At 41.0% G+C, this 22,916-nt stretch overlaps 1 protein-coding gene across 1 annotated transcript; it reads right to left on the bottom strand.

Moving 5' to 3' along the window:
- Window positions 1–9,246: 9,246 nt before the first annotated feature.
- Window positions 9,247–22,236, bottom strand: LOC144712901 (dynamin-related protein 3A-like). The gene is made up of 20 exons (XM_078587289.1): window positions 21,705–22,236; window positions 20,778–21,060; window positions 20,651–20,679; window positions 20,463–20,564; window positions 16,277–16,345; window positions 16,136–16,195; window positions 15,810–15,923; window positions 12,550–12,598; window positions 12,330–12,439; window positions 12,166–12,258; window positions 11,941–12,033; window positions 11,720–11,854; window positions 11,416–11,532; window positions 11,241–11,342; window positions 11,120–11,165; window positions 10,629–10,726; window positions 10,406–10,552; window positions 10,230–10,282; window positions 9,553–9,652; window positions 9,247–9,470 (listed from the first exon to the last, which is right to left on the bottom strand). The coding sequence occupies exons 1-20, from the start codon at window positions 22,107–22,109 to the stop codon at window positions 9,363–9,365; spliced, it is 2,313 nt and encodes a 770-aa protein (XP_078443415.1). The 5' UTR covers window positions 22,110–22,236; the 3' UTR covers window positions 9,247–9,362.
- Between the last annotated feature and the right edge of the window lie 680 nt (window positions 22,237–22,916).

Genomic DNA, 22,916 nt, shown 5'->3' with positions numbered 1-22,916 from the left:
GTGGATATCGGTTTTCGATATCCACATCGAATTTCATTAAATTAATTAGTTAATAATTTTCGTGTATTTTTTATTCAAAACTTTGAATCAAAAATACACGGAAGAGGGGAAAGAGAGCTGATCAGCTGAAGGTAGCGGACGGCGGAATAGGCGGACGGCAGCATCGGCAGAATCGTTGGGCGAAACTACATGGGTACGTTCCAGCATTTTCGTCCGTTTAAGACTCGTATTTTTCGTTGGTTTTAATCTTAGACTATGCCGTTTAAGACTCGTATCTTTGTTTTCTGTTCCTAATTCATCCGCTCAGCGGTCGAATTGTAGTTAAAATGACTATAGCATTGCATCCAAATGCTATACTGAAATTAAAAGATGTCATTTGCAGAGATCATTAAAGAAGTTATTTCATTTATTCGATGATTCTTCTATGAACTTTTTTTTCTCTAATTCTAACTCTCTGATTCTTTTTCACTGCTTTACCTCTAAGTCTCCTCTCCTCTCATTCTCTCTTACTCTCCAGTCTCCAATTCTCCATCGCCCCTCTCTTCACTCTCGATCATTCTCCCTTACTCTATAATTCTCCCTTTCCTTCTCTCAGTCTCTCTTACAATCTAATTCTCCATCTATCACTCATTCTCTCTCACGCTCTGTCTCTCATTCTATCTCTCAATCTCAATCATTCTCTCTCTCTTCTCTCACCCTTTATTACTCTCTAATTCTCCCTCACTCCTCTCTTCTCTCTCTCATTCTAACTGACTCTATAATTCTCCCCCTCCTCTCATTTTCTCAAACAATCTAATTCTCTCTCTCTCTGTCTCTCTCTGTCTCTCTCTCTCTCTCTCTCTCTCTCTCTGTCTCTCTCTCTGTCTCTCTCTCTCTCTCTCTCATTCTCCCTCACGCACTGAAAATTTTTAACTTACTCTCTCCCTCTATTACTCTCTAAATCTCCCTCTCTCCTCTCCTCTCCCTCTCTCATTTTCCCTTACTCTATTATTCTCTCTTCTCTCTCTCATTCTAACTTTATAATTCTCCCTCTCCCTCTCTCATTTTCTCTTACAATCCAATTCTATCTCTCTCTCATTCTGCCTCACGCTGTGTAACATTTTTATATTTTTACCTCAAATTCTCCCTCATTCTCTTTCACCCTGTCTTACTCTCTAAATCTCCCTCTCTGTCTCATTCTCCCTTAATCTATAATTCTCCCTCTCCCTCTCTCATTTCCTCTTAAAATCTAATTCTCTCTCTCTGTCTCATTCTCCCTCACCCTATGTAACATTTTCATCTTTTTACCTCAAATTCTCCCTCATTCTCTCTCACCCTCTCTTACTCTCTAAATCTCCCTCTTTCTCTCATTCTAACTTACTTTATAAGTCTCCCTCTCCCTCTCTCATTTCCTCTTACAATCTAATTCTATCTCTCTCTTTCTCATTCTCCCTCAAGCTCTGTAACATTTTCATATTTTTACCTCAAATTCTCCCTCGTTCTCTCTCACCCTCTCTTACTCTATAAATCTCCGTCTCTCTTATTCTAACTTACTCTAGTATTCTCCCTCTCCCTCTCTCATTTCCTCTTAAAATCTAATTCTCTCTCTCTCTCATTCTCCCTCACGCTCTAACATTTTCATATTTTTAGCTCAAATTCTCCCTCATTCTCTCTCACCCTCTCTTACTCTATAATTCTATCTTCTCCCTCTCTCATTCTCCCTTAATATATAATTCTCCCTCTCCCTCTCCCATTTTCTCTTACAATCTAATTCTATCCCTCTCTCTCATTCTCCCTCACGCTCTGTAACATTTTCATATTTTTAGCTCAAATTCTCCCTAAATCTCTCTCACCCTCTCTTACTCTAAAGATATCCCTCTCTTACTCATTCTAACTTACTCTATAATTCTCCCTCTCCCTCTCTCATTTTCTCTCACAATCTAATTCTATCTCTCTCTCTCATTCTCCCTCACGCTCTGTAATTTTTTGACTTACAGTTCCACCTCTCCCTCTTTTCTCTCTGACCCTCTATTGCTCTCTAATTCTCCCTCTCTCCTCTCTTCTTTCTCTCACATTCTCCATTACTCTATAATTCTCTCTTCTCTCTCTCTCATTCTTCCTTACTCTAAAATTCTCCCTCTCCCTTTCCCATTTTCTCTTACAATCTAATTCTATCTCTCTCTCTCTCTCATTCTCCCTCCCGCCTTGAAAATTTTTGACCTACAGTTCCATCTCTCCCTCTCTTCTCCCACCTTCTATTACTCTCTAATTGATGAAGTGTCGAAGGCTTTTGGCCGTAAGGGGATGGTGACAAAGATGTCGAAGGATGAGTGGGAGTTAGTGAAAGAGTTTTGTCGCATCCTTCGTCATTTCGCCGTATCCACCGACCATGTTTGCAAGATAGTGACGCCGGCGATATGTGACGTACTATACCTCATAGACGGCCTCAAAGAACAAATGGAGGAAGTGGTCCAGAAAATCGAAGATGGCAATTTCTTCACATGCGTACGACGATTGCATGAAACAGATCGTTCCAACATGGCGCAAGCATGTAAGACGATCGCTCTCGCCATCGAAGAATCCAGACGTGGTTAAAGGAACGCTGCATTTATAAAACTAGGAATTTCCGAGTCTAGGAAGGGATTCTCCGGTTATGATATTTACTTTTAGGGTTTTGTACCTTTTCTTTTCTTGCTATTACGCTTAGCTTTGCTTCTCTTTTGGGATACGCGCGCTAAGCTCATGCAAAAAAAGGTACTTTAGCGTAAAAGGACCCGGGAGGACAGCTTTCATCACTCCATGATGGAACAGATTCTCCTATCTCATCATTTCGGAAGTCTTCTTCCTTTAGAATTGGAATTTCCTAGTTTTATAGCGTAACGAGTGGAGCAAGAGAAGAGTGAAGTACGACAGTACGAACGGTCTCGTAGCGAACACGAGTGGAGCTATCAAGCAGTGGAGCGAAGCGAGCTAAGCGAGCGAAGCGGTCCAGTGTTAACCATGGAGGAAAAGCAGAGAAAGCGGAGCCCCTCGTCCCTTAACTCCTTTTCGAGCTAAACCCCTCTAGTGGAACCCTCCGGTTCCACCTCGGGCCATCACCCTAAAGTGAAAGGGGCTCCAGACCCGTTCACGTACCTTTACCCTTAAAGAAGAAGCTAAAGCTTCTATTCGAATAAAAAGGAGGAGGGTATTTCCCAATACCCGATTCCAAAACCTAGTATCTTGGGGGCCCCTTCTTCACTTTGACTTAAAACACTTGAGGCCCCTTTAACTTATCTCTTTAGAATCGCTCGGGGGCCCCATAAGGTCTCATTTAATTTAAGGAGATGAACTACACGGGTTCATCGACCAAATACACAAATTCAAAAATTCTCCGTTCGGGGATTCTCTTAATGTTGTAATTTAACATACTCGATTTTGAGAGGGCTTGCTTCTAAATAGGCGTTACCCCCCTAAATCCCCCTCGGGGGGAACACTACGGATTTGATAAGGTAAATTCACACGAACAAATCCTAAAATCGCATTCGAAGTAAACTTCTCCTGCTCCTCCTTATTAAAAGGCACCGAAACCTATAGTTTTAACACCAAAACTCCGGGGTTTTCTGGGCCCTTACCCTTAAGTGCGCAATGCAAATTACCAAGACCCACTTTTCCTACTCTTGAATACTAAAAGGAGGGGAAAAACTACAGAGATTTTAGTACCAAAATGACCTATCAAACTTGTTCAAAAGCCCTTGTGGATCCAACACTAAAAGGGGGAATTCCACTAAGTCCTCGAGGATAGTTTCGCTTGTGGTGCCATCGGCCAGGCGGCCTCGAATCCGCATCGCAGCTGGGACTTGAAACACCAAAGCTCCAGAACTTCGGAACAGGTTGGACTGCCTTCCCGATGGGAGAGCTGCTTTTCCGGACTGCTTCTCGTTGGACAGCAAACTCCAGAACTCCAAAACAAAACTCAAAAACTCTCATTCAACCGTAGGAGAGCGGCCTGTCTAGTGGCAGCCTGGCAAGTTCCTGCTTTTCTGAGCCCCTAACACCAGGTGCCCTCGGCACGTAGGCCTCGAGGATCGCCTCGTTTGCTCCCGTTATTGAATGAACTACAACAAGCTGCGAGTTCCTGTCACTTTTCTCCAAAATAAACAATAGGAAAACGAAATCACATAGATAATCATAGAACCTTAGTTACTGACTTTTCTTGGCCCCTTTTGGAAGTCTTGCCATCAAGACAAAGGCCATCCTGCTTTTTCAGGGTTTTCAAAAGGACTCCGGAAAGTCTACAGTGCTAAGACGAGAAGGCTATGACTAACAAAGGCACCTTGATGTGCGGGTTCTACCTTTGTTTGCAAGACTCTAACTGAGGAGTCCCCGACCCGGGTACATATTCACCGCGGCATGCTGATCCGCGATTACTAGCGATTCCAACTTCATGTTCCCGAGTTGCAGAGAACAATCCGAACTGAGGCAATCTTTCCGGATTCGCTCCGCCTTACAGCCTTGCTTCCCATTGTAATTGCCATTGTAGCACGTGTGTGGCCCAGCCCTAATTGATGTAACCTCTCTAACGTCCGAAACTTTTTTGACTATCAATCCCCCTGGAATTAGTTAGAGTCGCGAACTTATAAAAAGTTAGCAGTATTTTAGTTTCCTTTTAGAAAGAAGATAAGAAAAAAAAACGAATAAGTTTATTAAATGGAATTATCATACATATTCGTGTCAAAAAAAAGGGTCCACTTAACGTAGTTTTACATTTGTTGCATTTATTAACTATCGGATTTGAACCGATGACTTACGCCTTACCATGGCGTTACTCTACCACTGAGTTAAAAGGGCTTAAAACTCACTAAATTCTCAATTTTCCATTATGAGTCTACCGCGGGTATATATGTCCATATATTACATCTACATATAGATGTATAGGAACTTATGCAGGAACAAGAAATTATATAGATTTAAAACTAAAGGGTTGAAGTCCTAAGTCAAGTCTAGCAGAAAGTTTGTCAAAAACCTTACCAATAAACTAAAGTGAATTGTTTCAATGTTACTTTAGCTATTGTATTTGATCTATTGTCTTTGCTTTTGAGGGATCATGAGAACAATATTGAATTAATTCCTACATATACAAATCTTACAGAGATGTATGAGATCAAATCGTATTTTATTTAAAGAAATCTATTAGGGTAAATTAAATTCAATAACTAAAATTTCTATACTTTTGATCTTCGATCAATCACTACTTCAACTAATTTGATATAATGTTGTAGACGTAGATAGAAATCTAATCTTTTTCAATGAAAACGACATAAGGAACTGTGGACAGTTTTTGAAAAAGGACAAGCATTTTAATACAGATCCAAATAAAAACAAATTAATGAAATTAAAATTGTTTCTTTGGCCCAATTATCGATTAGAAGATTTAGCTTGTATGAATCGGTATTGGTTTGATACCCATAATGGTAGTCGTTTCAGTATGTCAAGAATACAGATGTATCCACAATTCAGAATTTATTGATGGTATATTTTATATACTATATAAAGATATAATATAGTGTAGTGTGTAGTGTGTGAGTGAGATATTCAATATACAAAGGCCGAAAGATATACACATATGTCAAACCAAAAAAAAGACCCAACAAGCATTATCTCTCCGTGAAAAGGAGGTGATCCAGCCGCACCTTCTAGTACGGCTACCTTGTTATGACTTCACTCCAGTCACTAGCCCCGCCTTCGGCATCCCCCCCCCTTGCGGTTAAGGTAACGACTTCGGGCATGGCCAGCTCCCATAGTGTGACGGGCAGTGTGTACAAGGCCCGAGAACAAATTCACCGCCGTATGGCTGACCGGCGATTACTAGCGATTCCGGCTTCATGCAGGCGAGTTGCAGCCTGCAATCCGAACTGAGGACGGGTTCTTGCACAGTATTCCAAGATCTTGTGGGTGAATGAGGCAATCTTCGTAGTGGCATTGATGGATCCATTCCACAAAGGGTCAACGCTCTGTCCGGGCGTTCGAGAGGCAACCATCGCATACGTACGGTTCTTGTTACCATGTGACTCACCGCCGCGTCGACCAAGAGGGGACGCTGAAGAGGGACCCAAAAGAGGTAAAGAGTTGGACACTTGGCTTGAGAGCATTATGTGGAAAGTCCAACCGGCATGTGCGGCAACGAGGTCGGCTTGGGACGAGTTCAACCAATGCCTGACGGAGGTCGTGCCTAATGAGGGAGTGTTCACTCCACTATCCTGGTGGCCCAGCACAGGGGCGAAGCGTTTCCCCTTGCTGCCGTTACGAGGGAGCTATTGTCCGTATGTGCGACAAGCGCTCCTGCCGAGAGCATGTTCTCAGTGGGCAACGCTATTGTCACATATAAGAGATCACGTTTGTCGCCGATAAGCATCGAAGCACTAATCACTGTGAAGTGTTGGCTCCGTGCCGACAACAAACGATGGTACACTGACGTCAAGCTGGATTCGGATGGCGATGATGAGCAAGATGGTGTTGTCGCATGTGCTAGAGGTACACATCAAGTTCATGAACTACATGTTTCCTGTTTTTTATGTAATCATTGTTTTTTATTTCTTAACTTCCGCTATGTAGGTGACGAACAAGTAAGTACAAACCTCTGACAGAGCCATGGTCTAATGCCTAGGGGAAGAGCATGTTTTTGACATAGCCTCCTTTGTTTAAGACTTTGCACCGATGTCCTATATATTTAGTGAATTTTGTTAAAAATTAAGAATTCTCCATGTATATACTTTTATATTTTTTATTGATTTTTTGAAACATTCTCATGAAAATTTGTTGAATTTCACTAAATTAAAAATTCGCACCAAATCAAACAAGTGTCGTACTTAGATCAAATGTGCACTTTATTTAGTATTATAAATATTGGTTCCAGGATCAATGTTAAAGCACCACAAAGTGAGGGAGAATTTATTAAATTTTTTTCCAACATTTTCTGAAAAAGTTATTGAACTTTCAAAAATCAATAAATCACATTTAACCGTCCAAGTAAAATAATTAATTCAAATCTGCACTTCATTACTTATTATAAATATTGGTAAAATAAACTTATTGAGGCACCTAAAGGTGGGGAAGAACTTAATTAAAACTTAATTAAAATTCTGTAAAAACTTAATTAGAACTTAATTCTCCTGAAATAATTGTTAAATTTCCCAAAATTAACAATTCTTTATACCCGTCATTACTATATTTCTCTACCCTATCCTATATATAATCTTAATATCACTCAAAATGAATAATCATTATCATTAAATATCATGATAAGCTTAGTATCCTTCCTCCTATATCTTAATTATAAATCTCAAATAACCCCTCCACTATTATCCTGCACTCTCCCCTTACTATTAAACCGTCAGATTGATTATTCCTCTTACTAACTATTATCTATTAAAAGTATTAATTATATTATGCACTTTTATTTTCTTAAAATTACATTACATTAATTTTGTTAAAATATTAAAATTAAGTCTAAAATAACCCTTCCACTAATATCTTAGAGTCTCCCCTTATTATTAAACTGTCAGATTTATTATTCCTCTTACTATCTATTCCTATTATCTATTAAAAGTATTAATTATATTTTGCAGTTTTGTTTTGTTAAAATTATATTAATATTAATTTTGTTTAGATATTAATTGTAAGTCTAAAATAACCCTTCCACAAATATTTTACACTCTCCCCTTATTATTGAACCGTCAGATTTATTATTCTCTTACTAACTATTTCTATTATCTATTAAAAGTATTAATTATATTATGCAGTTTATTTTCTTAAAATTACATTATATTAATTTCGTGAAAACATTAATTGTAAGTCTAAGATAACCTTTCCACTAATATCTTACACTTTCCCCTTATTATTAAACCGTCAGATTTATTATTCCTCTTACTAACTATTTCTATTATCTATTAAAAGTATTAATTATATTGTGCAGTTTTATTTTCTTAAAATTACATTATATTAATTTCGTGAAAACATTAATTATGGCCCACATATATGTTGCATTTTCGACATATGACAACAATACGTGAAAAGGACATATCTAATTTATTCAATACGTAGCATGTGTGTGCGCGCAATGAGATTTACATATACGATGGCTGAGGCAAATATAAACTCCAAAAGAATTTAGAATTTTCCCATATGGGATCGCGGTGCAATGAGAAAAAATAAGCAGATATCAGTTTCCTATATCCGGATATCAAAAACCGATATCCGATATCTGGTATTCGTCGCGTCCCTTTACCTACGGTATCTGGTACCGGTATCTGTCTAACCCTCAAAGACGGATATCGTCTGATATCCGATATCCGAAACCGTCCTACTTTTTCCCGGTTATCGGATATCGGTTGTCCGATACCGGATGACGGACGGATACCGGTTGGGCGAACAGTAGACGGGACGAGCAAATTTCAACCCATCCGACGTCCAGATTCAGTGCAGGGATGAAGGATGGGACAAATTTTCGTCCGACGGTTAGAAAATTGTCCCGTGTAGTCCTCCTGGGACGAATTTTTGTCCCGTCCAGTCCTCCTGGGAGGAATTTTCGTTCCGTCCCTCGTCCCGGACGAAAAAAACCCATTTTATATTTTTAATAATATTAATATAGATTTTTCTAAGTTTTTTAGGGAATTACAGAGGAGAGAGAATGCAAAGGGTCATATCTACAATTATTTCTGAGCGGTGTCTATATGCACGCACGTAAAAAAACAGGGACTTTGATGCAAATTGTCATTGCGAGGCCACGTGGCTACATCTCAACCGTCGGATGTGAATCATGCGGTTTTCTGTCCAGATGCATCCGTCCAATGTCCGAGACCTCCGGACGGACGGTTTTTTTCGTCCCATGGGACAAAAACCGTCCCGTCCGGTGGTCCTCGGGACGAATTTTCGTCCAGAAACTTGTCAGCATCTTTGGACGGGACAATTTTTTCGTCCCGGGATGAAAAAATCGTCCCATTCGTGTCCCTGCACTATACTGATGATGGATGACTGATGACGGAAAATTAAGGAGAGTGAAAGAGAGGATTGAGAGGAAGAGAGTGAGAGGGAAAGAGCGAGCAAGGTCAAGAAAGGGGGAGGATGAGAGGTAAGATGGTCCGTTCCTCTTTTCATCCAGACAGGCGACAGAAAGGGACTGATGACAGAATGGTGACAATGACAAAATGTGGATGGATGACTGAACAGATAGTGGTTGATGGATGCCTAAAACTATCATCAAAGAAAAAAATGACAAGAATTCCAGTCTGCAAGCAACTGACTCCAGTTGACTTATTAGAAACCAGTCAAAATCAGTCAAAAAAATTATAGGCTGACTCTGTACATGGAAAAAATAATATTAAAAATATGGGAGTGGTGGCCGCTTAAATCTTGAGCTCGTGGAGGTACGAGGCAGCATCTGAGAGCCCCTCCTCTCCTGGTCTTGAGCTTCTAGAAGCGTCCTCCAAGTCAACGGGGAGAGCATCCAAGGTCTGCACAGTAAGGAAGGTCAACGGGTGACGTCATCCAATCGCCGAAGAGAAGTGGAATGAGGATAAAAGAGGGAGGGCAGACGTGAACGGCTTGTTGCAGAACGGAGAATAGCTCGCGACAGCGCCGCCTTCTCGCTGCCACCTCTTCCCTCTCGCTCAGCAAACCTTCTAGAAGATCCTCCCTAGTGAGAGGACACCATCACAAAAACAACATTCAGGACTTTCCAAGGAAGAAAAAAATAAAAATATCCTCGGGTTATTCACAAAAGAAAATAAAACGGAAAAATACTAAAGACATTGTTTTCTCAGGATATAAGAAAAATAACATCGTTCACTTTCTCATAGAAAGTACGAAAAAAGTTAGAATAAAGGAAATACTGTCGATTTCTCGGGAAACTAAGGAGAAAATAACGAAATATGTGGAAACAAAGAAAATATCCTTGACTTTCTCACGAAACTGAAAAGAAAATAACGTTGTTGACTTTCCAAAGAGAAAATAAGAAAAAAAGAAAACAACAGTAATGACTTTCTCATGAAATAGAAAAAGAAAACAACGCCATATACTTTCCAAGAGAAAATAAAGAAAACACACTGTCGACGTTCTCAGAAAATAAAAAGAAAACAACCTTGACTGTCGCTGAGAAAATTAGAAAACGAAAGGAAAAAGACAATCAAGTTTCTCAGGAAATGAAAAAAACGCCGTTGACCATCTCAAACAGGAATAAAATAAAAGAAACTCGGTAGCAGAGTGTATGATGCCTGTAGAGCTTCTGAATGAATGTGCTGAGTAGGTTCCTCTTCGAATGGTTGACCTAGAAAAGGTAAAAGAGTCAAAGAGTCAAGTTTTTTCATCATGAAATGTTTGGTCAAGAAGTCAAACGTGATCAGATTTTTCTTTGTTTTAGTGAAGAAAATAAAGTTTAGTCGAAACTGACCAGGAAGTGCATGACGGCCTTGGGAACAGAATCTTGGGTCTTCTTACGAACGATGTCATAATACGAACGTAGCAGCAATCTGGTGACGGCAATCTCGATGCTTTCGTTCTCCGTCCTCTCTTCCGATGGCCGCAAGGTGGATGGCGGCTGGATGGGGAGGGAAAGAAAGTTAACCGCGGGATAGTAAATAAAAAAAATGAAGGATTGGGTCGTTGGGAATTACCTCTTTTAGGATGATTGTTTGCTGAGAGAGCAGATTCTCACGAGAGGAATTTCTGGAGCTCCCAAACAGTGACGAGATTCCCCAGCCACCAGAAGGACCTGAAGATCCCAAGAAAGGCGTTTTCTCAAAGTCAACAGATTTTTCAAATAATTATAGCTCCAAAATACTGGGATTTTTTTCAAGGCCCCGGATTTCTAAAGCACTGATATTTCAAAGCCCCAGTTTCTTTTCCTTTCTCCTTCCAAGTCATCGGAGTTATTTTCAGTATTCAAACTCATTGTATTTGTCAAATATTGATAGTTCTTTTTATTTTTTTCTCTTAGAACTCATCAGATTTGTCAAATATTTATAGTTCTAAACACTGGGGCCTTTTCCTTTTTTACAGTCATCAGATTTGTTAAATTAACGATCTGTATAAGCACAGGTTATTTTTTTTCTTTATTCCCATGTTTTCCTTTTCAAGAATTCATTTGCTAAGCATTGGGGATTACCTCCTGATGCCGTTGGTTTTTCATTAATGGATATATGTTTACTGCCCTGCAAAATAAAGCATTTCATGTTATTTTTTGCGTACCTCTATTTATTTTTTAATAAGTATTCATCAAGACTAACCTGCTCAGGAGGGGCTCCATTGGCCAAAGATTTAGGAAGGAATCCACGGCCTCTGGAGCCTTTTTCTCCTGACGATGTCATTTTATCAGCATCCAAAGCGTCCTGAATTGGGAAAAAACAGTGTTGCTTCAAAAAATTGTCCAATACTTGCAATAATTAAAAAAAGAAAACTAACTTTTGACTTGGCAAGACTCTGGCCCAAGAGATTAGGGGTTTTCAGCTGCTGAATTGCAATTTCCACAGCTTTGCTACCCCCAATAAAACTTGGATTGGATGTATTAATATAATCCATCTGAGGTAATTTAAAAAATAAATATATCAGACAACAATAAATAACAATATAATAAAGAAAACCCAAACTTCACGCCCAAAGGTATTGACGGCAGTCATCAAATGCAATTAAAGATGCCGTACTAAGAAATTGCATAAGATTATGAAAAGTACACAGAAATTTCTATTTGAATTCACATGGAGAATACCTCCATCCCAATAAGATTCGCTATCATCCTTTCAGCAGGCTTCACACCATCTCGTAAGAACTTGCCCACCACATCTTCGATCCGCCTGGTAAGAAGAGGAAATCGCTGCAGATCCGCTGCGCAGGAATGGCTTATCTACAGTGTATTCCATCATGAGGTCTACGAAATCAAACCATCAATGTCGAAAAACTGAACGAACAAGATAATGTTTGTGGTATCACCTTAATTAGTTCGTCATAGATGAAACGTAAGCACTGAAGGCTGGGGTCCAAAAGCCGAGCAATTCGTCTCCTCACCAGAATCTCAAAGGGAACCTAAATCAAAGTCCTGGATCTTAAGTAACATTCCAAATTAAGTTTAAACTTATTTATTACCCTTAATGTTTTTCATAATGTCTTTATGACCTCTTAAAGGTTAAAGAAAGGGAGAGGAACTATAATCCTGACCTCTGGAACAAATAATGCGGTTTTAGTTCCGGTGGCATTTTGAATGGCCATTCTAATTTCATCGTCTGTTAAATCTTCACAAGGATCAATTTCCTGTGGATTAATGCACACAGGTAAATAAAATAAAATGCAGAAAATAATAATACAAACGTGAATCAGGTTACCTCGAGATGCTTAACAAATATTGACTGGAAGATGTACAGAAATCGAGCCCCCCCTGACAACTCAGTCGTTGGCATATCCAAGTATTTTCCGTCAATCATTGCGGAGAAGTCTGATGGCAGAAAAAGAAAGAGAATAAAAATATATATCAAGAATCGTTGGAATCAGATCAATCCCCCGAATGAAATATATCTCCAAATCGGGTACGGCTTTTATGCATACCTTCACAATATTTGGTCAATACGTTCAAAAGAAATATCCTCTTTTCCTCCTATAAAAGAAGAGAAATGCAATTGTCATTTTAGAAGAAATTCACGGAGGATAACGAACGCATCAGAAGAAACGGACTTGTTTTTGAAAAAAACAAAAGCAAAGGAATATGGATATTTAAATAAAATCGTTCAAGCGATTATTCATTTCCCATTGATTATTGTATTCATCTTTTTTATTACGTGAGTGCAAAAATTAAGTATGGAGGATTCAGGCAAACAATTAAGATTCAGGCTGGCATCAAGACAAAAATAGAGAATAACAGTTGTTAAAATTCTTTCAAAAACAGTCCCGACAACAGATTCAGAAACCAGAGAAGCAGAATTTCACCAAATCTTTCAAAAGAATTGAAACATGAAGCAAGAGACAGACTAATTAAATAAACAGAACTATCAAGATGCATATGATCTTGTAAGAGTCAAGAAGACTCCCTTCATCTCAAGAACACCCGTGCTCCCATCTTTTCTTCAAATGCCGGTTGGCCCGGGCAGTGTGGGCCAGCCAGTCTATGAAATGGGTGGATGTATCCTCAGAGGAGGCCTCCTGGGACTCTCTACGGCAGGGTTGGGGGGGATTGGGATGGCAAGTTTCTGTGCTTTGGGCAATATGGCTACTAACTAAATATATAGGGAGGATCACCAAACCCGGGTGACCTTCCCCCTCTTTTTCAAAAAATAAATCCCAAGAACACTCATCTAGTCTCTCTCCAACCTCTTAACCTTCCCTCTCAAACACCAAGCCATCTTCTCTTTTTGCCACTGTCTCAAGCGGCCATGAGGAGGTTGCTTCAACTGCTAAACATGGCAGTACAGTTACAGGTGTACTTGAAGTTGGTTTCCTCACGTCCACAAGGGTAAACAAGGGCAAAGATCAGTCTCAAAGATCGAGAAAAGTTGTGTTTATCCTTGTTTCAAGAATTCAAGGATTGGAAAGGGCAAGGCAGCAGAAGAGGAAGTGCCAGATCAAGAATATAGAAAGCTAAACTGAAAATCACGAACTTTTAGAAGTCAGACACAAACTGTATTTGTTCTTTTCCAGGGTCTTTATGTTTTATCCTCAGCATGTATTTACCGTTATACTCTTTAGTAACGACTTTTTGACCTTGTAAAGAACTGGTGTCAGATATTAAGATTCAAACCTGACATGAACATTATAACTGGATGTTCATCCTATTCAATAGATAACAGGGATTTAAATTTGATTTCCTGAGCTCACTCTCTCTTCCGCTCTCTCTCTCTCACTCACCCATCTGATGCCAAAAGATTCGCTCACCACTGACCAACAGAATCATTGGCGCACCATGGAGGTCAGAGCTTCCACCAAGTACTGTTCAGAGTTCACAGATTGGGCATGAAACAACTCCAGCTCATTATTTCCTTTTTGTACTCTCTTTGTTGAACTCTATCGAGAAAATTGGAATTTAACCTTCATCTTAAATTCTCCAGTAGTAGGAAAGAGGTAAATCTCACCCGTAACTGATAGTACCTAACCATAATTGTTATTATTGTTATTATGATCTCAGATGAAGCGTGCTAGAAGTCCCTAAGGAGGAGGGCGGGTAGCGAACGGACGACCTGGGGAAAGGTTCTTGCGGTGCTTTGGACATTGTGGCTTCACCGCAATGACGTGGTATTCAAGGGGAAAGCTGGGTCGCTGGAATCGTTGCTACATGATATAGGGAAATGTATATCCTACAGGTTTGGTGGGACATAACGGGGAAAAGGGACCCGGTGGGCAGGACATGTACTATGTCACGATCACATATGTTAATAATATTTCTGGGTTGACCACTGAGTTCTGGGTGGTCTTCCCTCTTTTAATTCAAAAAAAAAAACGATCCCATGGGAAAAATATTTGAAGGAGAAGAGGAAGAAAGATAGGTCAACAAAGAACTAATTCAGGAGCATTGCCAGGTCAGCATGTGAATACCACATGTGCTGGCATAAACAGAAATAACGAGGAAAAGAGCCAACAGGGGGAAGGCTGTGTTGACCCACATGGCCGTGATGCCTAAACAAGGTGGGAATATGGTCCCGTAGTGAGGGGCCTATATAAAGGGGAAGGAGAGAGAAAGACAGCATTCATCATCTTCTTAGAAGTTATGGCAAAGAGAAGAAGGTGAGGCCAATTGAGAAAGGAAGGAGACGAAGCCTGTGCAATTCAGATCTTCAGCCAAGGGAAAGCATTATCAAGGTGGGAGGCTGCATTTGACTCACTTGTACAAGGACATCTGTGTTAATAGGTGATCGACATTACATTAGCAGAAAGTTCCTTCTATCTTCTCGAAGGAAGTTTGGACGAGTAACCAGAGAGACTATTTTTTCAAGTTGACACGTGACTTTCATTATGATGTGATAAGGAGGCGCACATACAAACATCGCCTTCGGCCCAAACACAAAGCGAGCGGCCCGGCCCATGACAGGCCAGGCCCCAGCAGTTCTTAAGCTCTCCAATACCAAAGGAAGGGCAGTTTTGGTTCCCAGGTGAATGCCTTTGCATCCCCCCGTTTCCTAAGCTCTAACTTACCGTTCCCTCTCGCAGACAATCACTCCTGCAAGCGAGGAGCAAAGGTCCCCTCCCTCGGCGTTGTCTACTCCACTGGCTTCCTCTCTAACTTTCTCGCCTTCTCAGCCTTTCTCTTCTCTCCCCCTCGATCCCACCCATTCTCCTTCTTCCCAAGGGGGGTGCACTTATAGGACAGCAAATTATCCTTTATCTTTTGATCATTAAAAGTGGAAATTGGTTTCTACCACATTAGATACTCTGGTTTTACTTTCCTGTAATTTGCGTTTGGCACATCAGATTTATATTCAGATCCCATTGAAACGGAAATTTCCTTTTTATACTCTCTTATCAAGTTCAATGGAGAAAATAAGTAACCCCAAACTTATTGGTATCCTTCTCAGGGAGAAATTTGTAAATCTCATCCGAAAACTGAGGGCATCTAACATCTGCTAGTATTTTATACTTTGGATCCGGTTTATAAGGAAAATTTTCCTTTATACTCACTAATGGAGCTCCTTGGAGAAAATTGTAGTTTAAACCACATCTTTTCTGCATCCTTCTCCGGATGAGGGAAAGATGTATTAATATCTGTAACTGAGTGTATCTAAGGCAAATGAGTTATTATGGATCCTGTTTAAAACCACCATGATTATAAATGTGCTAACCAACAAAAAAGACAACTGGGGAAGAGATTTAAGAAAACTTACAATGGATTCCATGGTTTCTCCATACGATCGCAACTCCTTGGTGACTGCAATCATTTGAGCGTTCAACCGATTCTTAAGTTCAGGCAGAACCAACCTTATGTGTTGCACCAAGATCTGGGAAAAAGGCATAGATTAATAAAATTTACATCAAAATCATGAATTGATAGCCTTTTAAACGGTGTTAAACAAAATACGGGTAATTGTTTATAAATTACGGGTAATTGTTTTCTTCATGAAATTTTGATAAAGTAAATAGCAAAAGATATTAAGCGGGGAACTTCTACAGCTACAAAATATTAGAAAAAAAGGATGACTACAAGAAATACCTGATTCAATCTCTTTGCTAGTTGGGGAATGCCACAGCGATCAGCCAGAGCATGGTACACCTAGGATATTTCTCAAAACGTATCATCTGAAAAGCCAGTCGTTCCTACAATTCAATAAATTCAAGTGACAGAGATACATACTGGACGACTTCGGAAAAACTTTTCCTCATTTGCCAGCGCTTCAGAAATACTACGGTTTTCAATGATGTCCTGTACAAAAGAAACTCCAAAAAAGTCATTGAAACAAAAAGAGGAAAACATTTTTACCCAAAAAACTAGAAATTAGGGTTTTAAAGGAACAATCATTCCTTTAATAACTAATAGCTCAGAAAAGTAGGAGACAAAATGTCATGACAATAGTCGGAAACAAACCAAGGAGAAGAACTGTTAAGATTGCAACCCAACTAATAATGTAGATAAATTCATTGTTATGTACTGACAGTTTAACTCCATGCATACTCAGAAGTTGGAATGCCAAAGTTGGCTTTGCAGATTACAAGGAACCGTCAACTTGAACAAAATTTAGGAGAGATTTTGGACATAGAGAAAGGAAAAACCAATATATGGTACAACCAAATGCAAGTTTTGAGAATAACCCTCTAATAGCTGACATGTGTAACTGGTCAAAACAACCCTCTAATAGCTAATGTTGGCCAGAACAGATCCGCCTATTTTAACTTGGATTGCTTGTGGCTACGTGAGAAGGGATTCAAAGAAGAAGTGATAACATGGTGGACAAGTCAATAAGCACAGGGCACAGCCACGATGAGGCTGGCCACCAAATTGGCAGGTCTAAGACAACACCTTATCGGGGTGAAAAAAAAGATCCGAGAGGGAAGACGCCAGTGAAGAGATGAAGCCCTTTCACAGGTCCAACAGCTGGACTCCATCGAAGACACAAGATGCCTGGTTGACTCCGAACTCAAGGAAAGAAAAACATGCAGAGAGGTAGTGGAGGAAGAGGATAAGAAGCTAGAAATGGATTGGAGGCAACAGTCATGGCAACTATGGCTGAAGGAGGGGGACACCAACACACAGTTCTTCCATATGGTGACGAATGGAAGGAGAAGGTCGAATCTTATACCACGAGTGAAAGTAGGAAACCGTGAAGTCGTGGGGGCACAAGGGGTGGGAGAAGCACTAGCAGATCACTTCAGAACAGTCACTAAGCGGGGGGCTCGCAACCAGTGCAGATGGGAAGGTAGAAGCGTATCTCGGTTATCACAAGCACAACAGGCTGAGCTAGTGAAGCCTTTCTTCGCGGAAGAGGTACGAAATGCGATCCAAGGTTTGAATGGAGAAGGAGCCCCGGGCCCTCATGGACTCCCAGTCTTTGTCTTCAACGAATTCTGGGATGTTGTAGGTTCAGACGTGATGGATACATTGAATGAGTTCCGGATGGGTAACTTTGGTGTGGAAAGACTGAATTGGTCACATTTATTTCTGTTGCCCAAGTGCTCGGGAGCGGTGAATGTGGGCGACTTTTGACCCATTGCTCTGTTGCATTCTATCTATCTCATCATCGCCAAGGTGTTGGCTAACCGGTTGAGAGGGGTGATTGGGGGCCTAATCATACCCTTTCAATCGGCCTTCACTCCGGGAAGACAATTGCAAGACAGTGCGGTGGTGGCGGGGGAGATCATTTCAGCTTGGAAAAGAAACGGGACGAAGGTTTTATTTGGAAGGTGGATTTTGCAAAAGCCTATGATTCACTCGATTGGAGATTTCTTTGGTCTGTCATGTGAAAGCAAGGATTTCCCGAGGACTGGGTGGCCTGGGTGCGACGTTGCGTTACGTCCCACTCTTTCTCAGTCTTGGTCAATGGCCGGGCAGGAGGATGGATCCGCCCACAGAGAGGAGTCAGACAAGGTTGCCCATTAGCCCCATTATTGTTTGTCCTTGCAGTAGACACTTTGGCCACATGTACCCTTAAGGCATGCTAACATGGCCTACTGCGCGGCTTTCACACGGCAAGCTACCCCAGGGGTATTCCACTACTCCAATATGCGGATGACACAACATTCTTCATGGAAGGGGCTGCGACAGAAGCTCACATCATATCATCCCTGTCAGAATTATTTGCTGATTTCTCAGGGCTACGACTCAACAGAGAAAAGTCAGCCTTTGAAGGATTCGGCCTGTCATTGGAGGAGGAGATCCAATGCGCTAGGCACACCCTGAGGTTTGCTACCAATGAAATACTTGGGTCTTCCACTGACAGGGAGACGCATCCTTGCTGCAAACTTGCAGCCAGTGATTGACAAGGTGGAGCGCAGGTTGGAGGGCTGGCAGAACAAGGTGTTATCACGAGGGGGTCGCCTGATACTTTTGAGGTCAGTGCTCTCAGCGATCCCTATATTCTACCTATCGGTATATAGAGCACCAGCAGTTGTGACAAAGCGGCTAGAGGGATTAATGTGGCGGTTCTTTTGGGGAGGTGGGGGAGAGGGGGATCTTAGGGGGATACCCCTAGTAGCGTGGGATGTGATCCGTAGACCTCTGAAACAAGGAGGGCTGGGGGTTCTCCACTTGGAATCCATGAATTTGGCATTGGTGGCTAAATGGGTCGAACAAGTTATGACACCAGCGGAGGGTCTTGTTTTCAATGTCCTAAGAGACATATATGGCCGTGATATGGATTGGGAAAGTCGACGGGTGAGAAGTAGGGGGGAGACCCCTTTTTGGCGCAGCCTACGTCAAATCATCCCTCACATCCGTGAGTTATTTGATCCCAAACTGGGAGATGGGGAAGGCTTTCGGTTCTGGCATGATAACTGGTCAAAACAAGGTCCCTTGAAGTTGAAGTTTCCCAGACTATTTGCTCTAACAAGGAACCAAACTGCCACAGTCAGCCAATGTTGGGACGGGGCATGGGTCCCAACACTCTCTGAGACATTATCAGACCTTCGGTTTGAGGAGTTGTTGGGAATGCAGGAGATCCTCCTACCTCTCAGCCCATCAGCAAATAATCGAGACGGATGGGTATGGCGGGGGCCACCTTTCTCAGTGAAGGATACATACTTGAAGATTCAAGGGGTGGCGAGGGATGAGCCAGAAGTCAGGCAGGCATGTCACATAATGCTGAAACTAAAGATTCCTCTTAAAGTGAGAATTTTTGGCTGGTTGTTGAGGAGACGGAAACTCGTCACATGGGTCTATCAGCGGAGGTGGGCACCAGCGGAGCCCGTTGACTGCCCCTTGTGCGCTAGGGGCGAGGAAGACTGCTCACACCTTTTCTTCACATGTCACCTCGCTCAAGGAGTATGGGCCTCGCAACAGATTTCAGGGGTGAATATCTCCTCAGACGATGATTTTTGGGCATCAGTCACGACAGGTGGATAATGGAGCAGAATGGAGTGGGGGAGAATTCTCGCAATACTGTGGGCGGTATGGTTGCACCCAAAGGAAGTTGTGTTCAAGGGAGGAAAGGCTTCAATCGAGAGTGCCATATTTGATGTTGAGGCGCTAATATCTTTTTGGGGGATAGGGGGATAAAAGCAGGATGTGCGGTCATAACTGTAAATGATGTGTACATGCCTTTGTTTTTTTAATAGTATCACGTGGGCCACCGGTTTTAGGTGGTCTGCCCTATTTTCTTCAAAAAAAAGAAATAGCTGACATGTGTATGAAATGAAAGAAACTGATACGACCCCGACGTATCTAGGCCCTTTTAATCCTTTAGCCCAATAGGGACATGTTAGTCAGTGGACTTCTGTAATTCCTTTAAATAGAGCAGCCCTCCCTTGAGGAGGGCAGCCAAGAAGTATCATCAAGAATGAGTCTGGCCCCCTCCGGCGACGTCCATTCCGCCGGACCCTCATGTAGGCAACGTCTGCTCTGCCTGCCCCTACTTGCCGTAGTCCATCCTGGCACGCCGACGACCATCCCGGTGCCTTCTTGCTCTCTTCCCGTCTTCTCCCGATATGAACCAACTAGGTTCGTAACATCGAATCAAACGCATGAATACACTGAATACACTGTAGGAAAATTGAATACACTGTATAATACATCATGAATATAAATGAATCAAACTGCAGGCGGAATGTAAGATGTCAACCGCATGATTGTAGATGAAAGAGAGTCGATTAACAAATAGGAGAGAGAAAAGGAGATTAACCTTATTAATTGGGTTGCTAGGTAAATATCACTTAAAGCAGAAATATAATCTTTTACTATCAATTGACAATCACTGAGAGCTACACAAATCGTTGATGCTAAATTCTGTGGATTATTAAATGGAATTCAATAAAGAACCATTAAAATAGTTCAAAAAAATAAAATAAATAAAGAACAATTAAAAACAAAAGCAAGCCACGCAAAGAAGCACCTGCTGACTTCGATTGACAACCCCAATGTACCCCAGACGAAGAGGAACAACTTTTCCCAGCAAGAAATTGCAGGCATCAGTCCCCCTGTCCATGATATCGAGCTGACAGAAAACCAAAGAAAGAAAACACCGATCAAACTCAACATAGCCAGTGCGACTGAAAGACATCGTAAATTCAGTCAACCAACCTTTGTTATCACTCCAATTGTTCTAGAACCTGTTGACAGATCCAAATCAGAGATATTCAACTGGATAACTAGAATTAGTAAAATTCACGGAATAGTTTTCATTTAAAAAAATACACGCAATAGTTACCGCTAGGATCTGCAATTCTAGCCATTTGTAGGGCATCCGAGTTTGCAAGGTCGGAGTTAGCTGGTGACACTGCAAGTATTATGCAAGTCTCGTGCCTGATGTAGGACATGATCATCGTCCTTATTCTGAGTTCGATGTCGCTAGGTTGATTACCCACTGGAACCTTTGTAATTCCGGGTAAATCAACAAGAGTGATATCAAGGACACTTGGGGAGAAAATTTTGAGCCGAATCTGTTTATCCGATATCCCTTGGTTCGTTCCGGATTCTCTTTCTGTCTCAATCTGGATCAGAAAATAAAGGTCATCACTTCTCCTCAAGCATCGAATCCAAAAAAATGTAAATTATACGTTTTTTCAAAAGTTTCATCGTCAACAAGATGAAAGTGTAAAATAAAACATATAAATACAGAGAAAAATCACCATGAAACAAGTGTAACATTCAAAAAATTTAATGTTGGACTGAAACAGAATATAAGCATTAATTCAGAAATAATGTAAACTGTGTTATGTGAATAGCTTTAAGTTTCAATGTCAGCTAGATGAAATGGTAAATTAAACATATAAATACATGCCATAATCACAATAGAAAACTTGCATCATTTTAAAAAATCAGTATTAGACTGAAGTAACAAAAATGTTCAACGGGAAAAGTATGTGAAACCCCGATTTCAGTTTCGTTCTGCGTGAACAAACCTAATCAGTTCTCCTCAAATGCCATGAATTTAGAATTATACGTACTTAATGAGAGGACAACGAACAAATTCAAGAATCATGCGTCGTATGATTGGTTCAAAGTTTCAACATAACTTAAAAACAAGCGTCCATACCCAGAAAGATCCCAATAGAACAATTGCATCAGTCAAAAAAATCCAACATCAGACTCAAATAAAAATACACTCAAAATGAAGAAGAAAAGCTAGGGAAACCTCAATCTCCCTTCGAATCTCGGAAAAATCCTCGAACCGCTGCCCGGGGCGATGGAGAAACTCTCCCCATTCTGCCCCTCTGGATCCATCAGCAGGAGTAACATGAACAAGTTGCAGAACAAGAGGCCGTCTAGTACATATATCATTCCCCCGGGGAAGAAAATCCCTACCCACAAGAGCCTCAAGCACGCTCGATTTACCGCTGCTCTGGCTCCCAACAACGGCAACCTGAGGCAATTTGATCGTGGAAACGTCACCCAATTGGGCGAAGATATCCTGGAGCCGATTCACAATCGGTATGACGGCCGAACCCAGCGAGGCTTTCCCATGGTCGGACGAGGCCGATGATGAAGACGACATGGGCGAAGATGAAGTGGGTTCAGAGGCCTGCTCCGAACCCATCATGCCCACTGTTCTTGCCACAGACGCGATCGAATACCCGTCAAAATTTCACTGCAAATCTGCCATGATCCTCTTCTTCTTCGCCACTTCGTCTTCAGCCGCTCCTCCGAATGTGATGGAAACGAGGGGTAAAAAATTAGCATGATTTCCTCCAAATATCATATAGGAATGATACTGCTATTGTTGAAAAAGAGAGGGACTAGATTGCAAAAAACAATTCAATACTTTTCCTTGATTTACTATGTCTTGATTAGATTTTTAGGAATTTTCTACATTCCCCACCGATTAGTTTACCGATTAATGATTTTGTTAAGACAGAATTGGGGAATTGATAATCTGGCTATTGGTTTCAGCAAAAACCTAAACCTTACCTGTAGACAGGTCCCGCCTCAATGTGGTAGATTGGTTTCGTCCGGGCCAGTAAGCTATGTTGGTTATGGTCAATGACAAAATAGAAAAGTCTCAGAATAGTAGAAAGAAAATTAAGAGCACTTATCAAGAGATAAACCTACAATTTCATTCAAGAACTAAACACAATGAACCCGATGAATTTTGGGCATGAATCTCCAATTCTAGGAATGTTGTATAATTAAATAATATATTAAGCCCATTTTGTAAATATGAAGTCCCCATTTCAACAAGTACCACTGCACCAGACAAGGCATTGGTGCTAGATAGCGTTCAAAATGGAAAACAAACTTTGAAAACAGATGTGATCTTTTTACCATGTAAAACCTCCCTGTCATGAACAGACATATAACTCGGTTTTTGTCATATGGAGTATAATGGCTATTTAGATACTACAATTGA

Source organism: Wolffia australiana, chromosome 15 (assembly GCF_029677425.1).
Source record: "Wolffia australiana isolate 7733 chromosome 15, ASM2967742v1".
In the NCBI taxonomy this organism is placed as follows: domain Eukaryota; kingdom Viridiplantae; phylum Streptophyta; class Magnoliopsida; order Alismatales; family Araceae; genus Wolffia; species Wolffia australiana.
The sequence above is the reverse complement of the archived record's forward strand: the minus strand, read 5'-3'. Positions and strand labels throughout refer to the sequence as shown.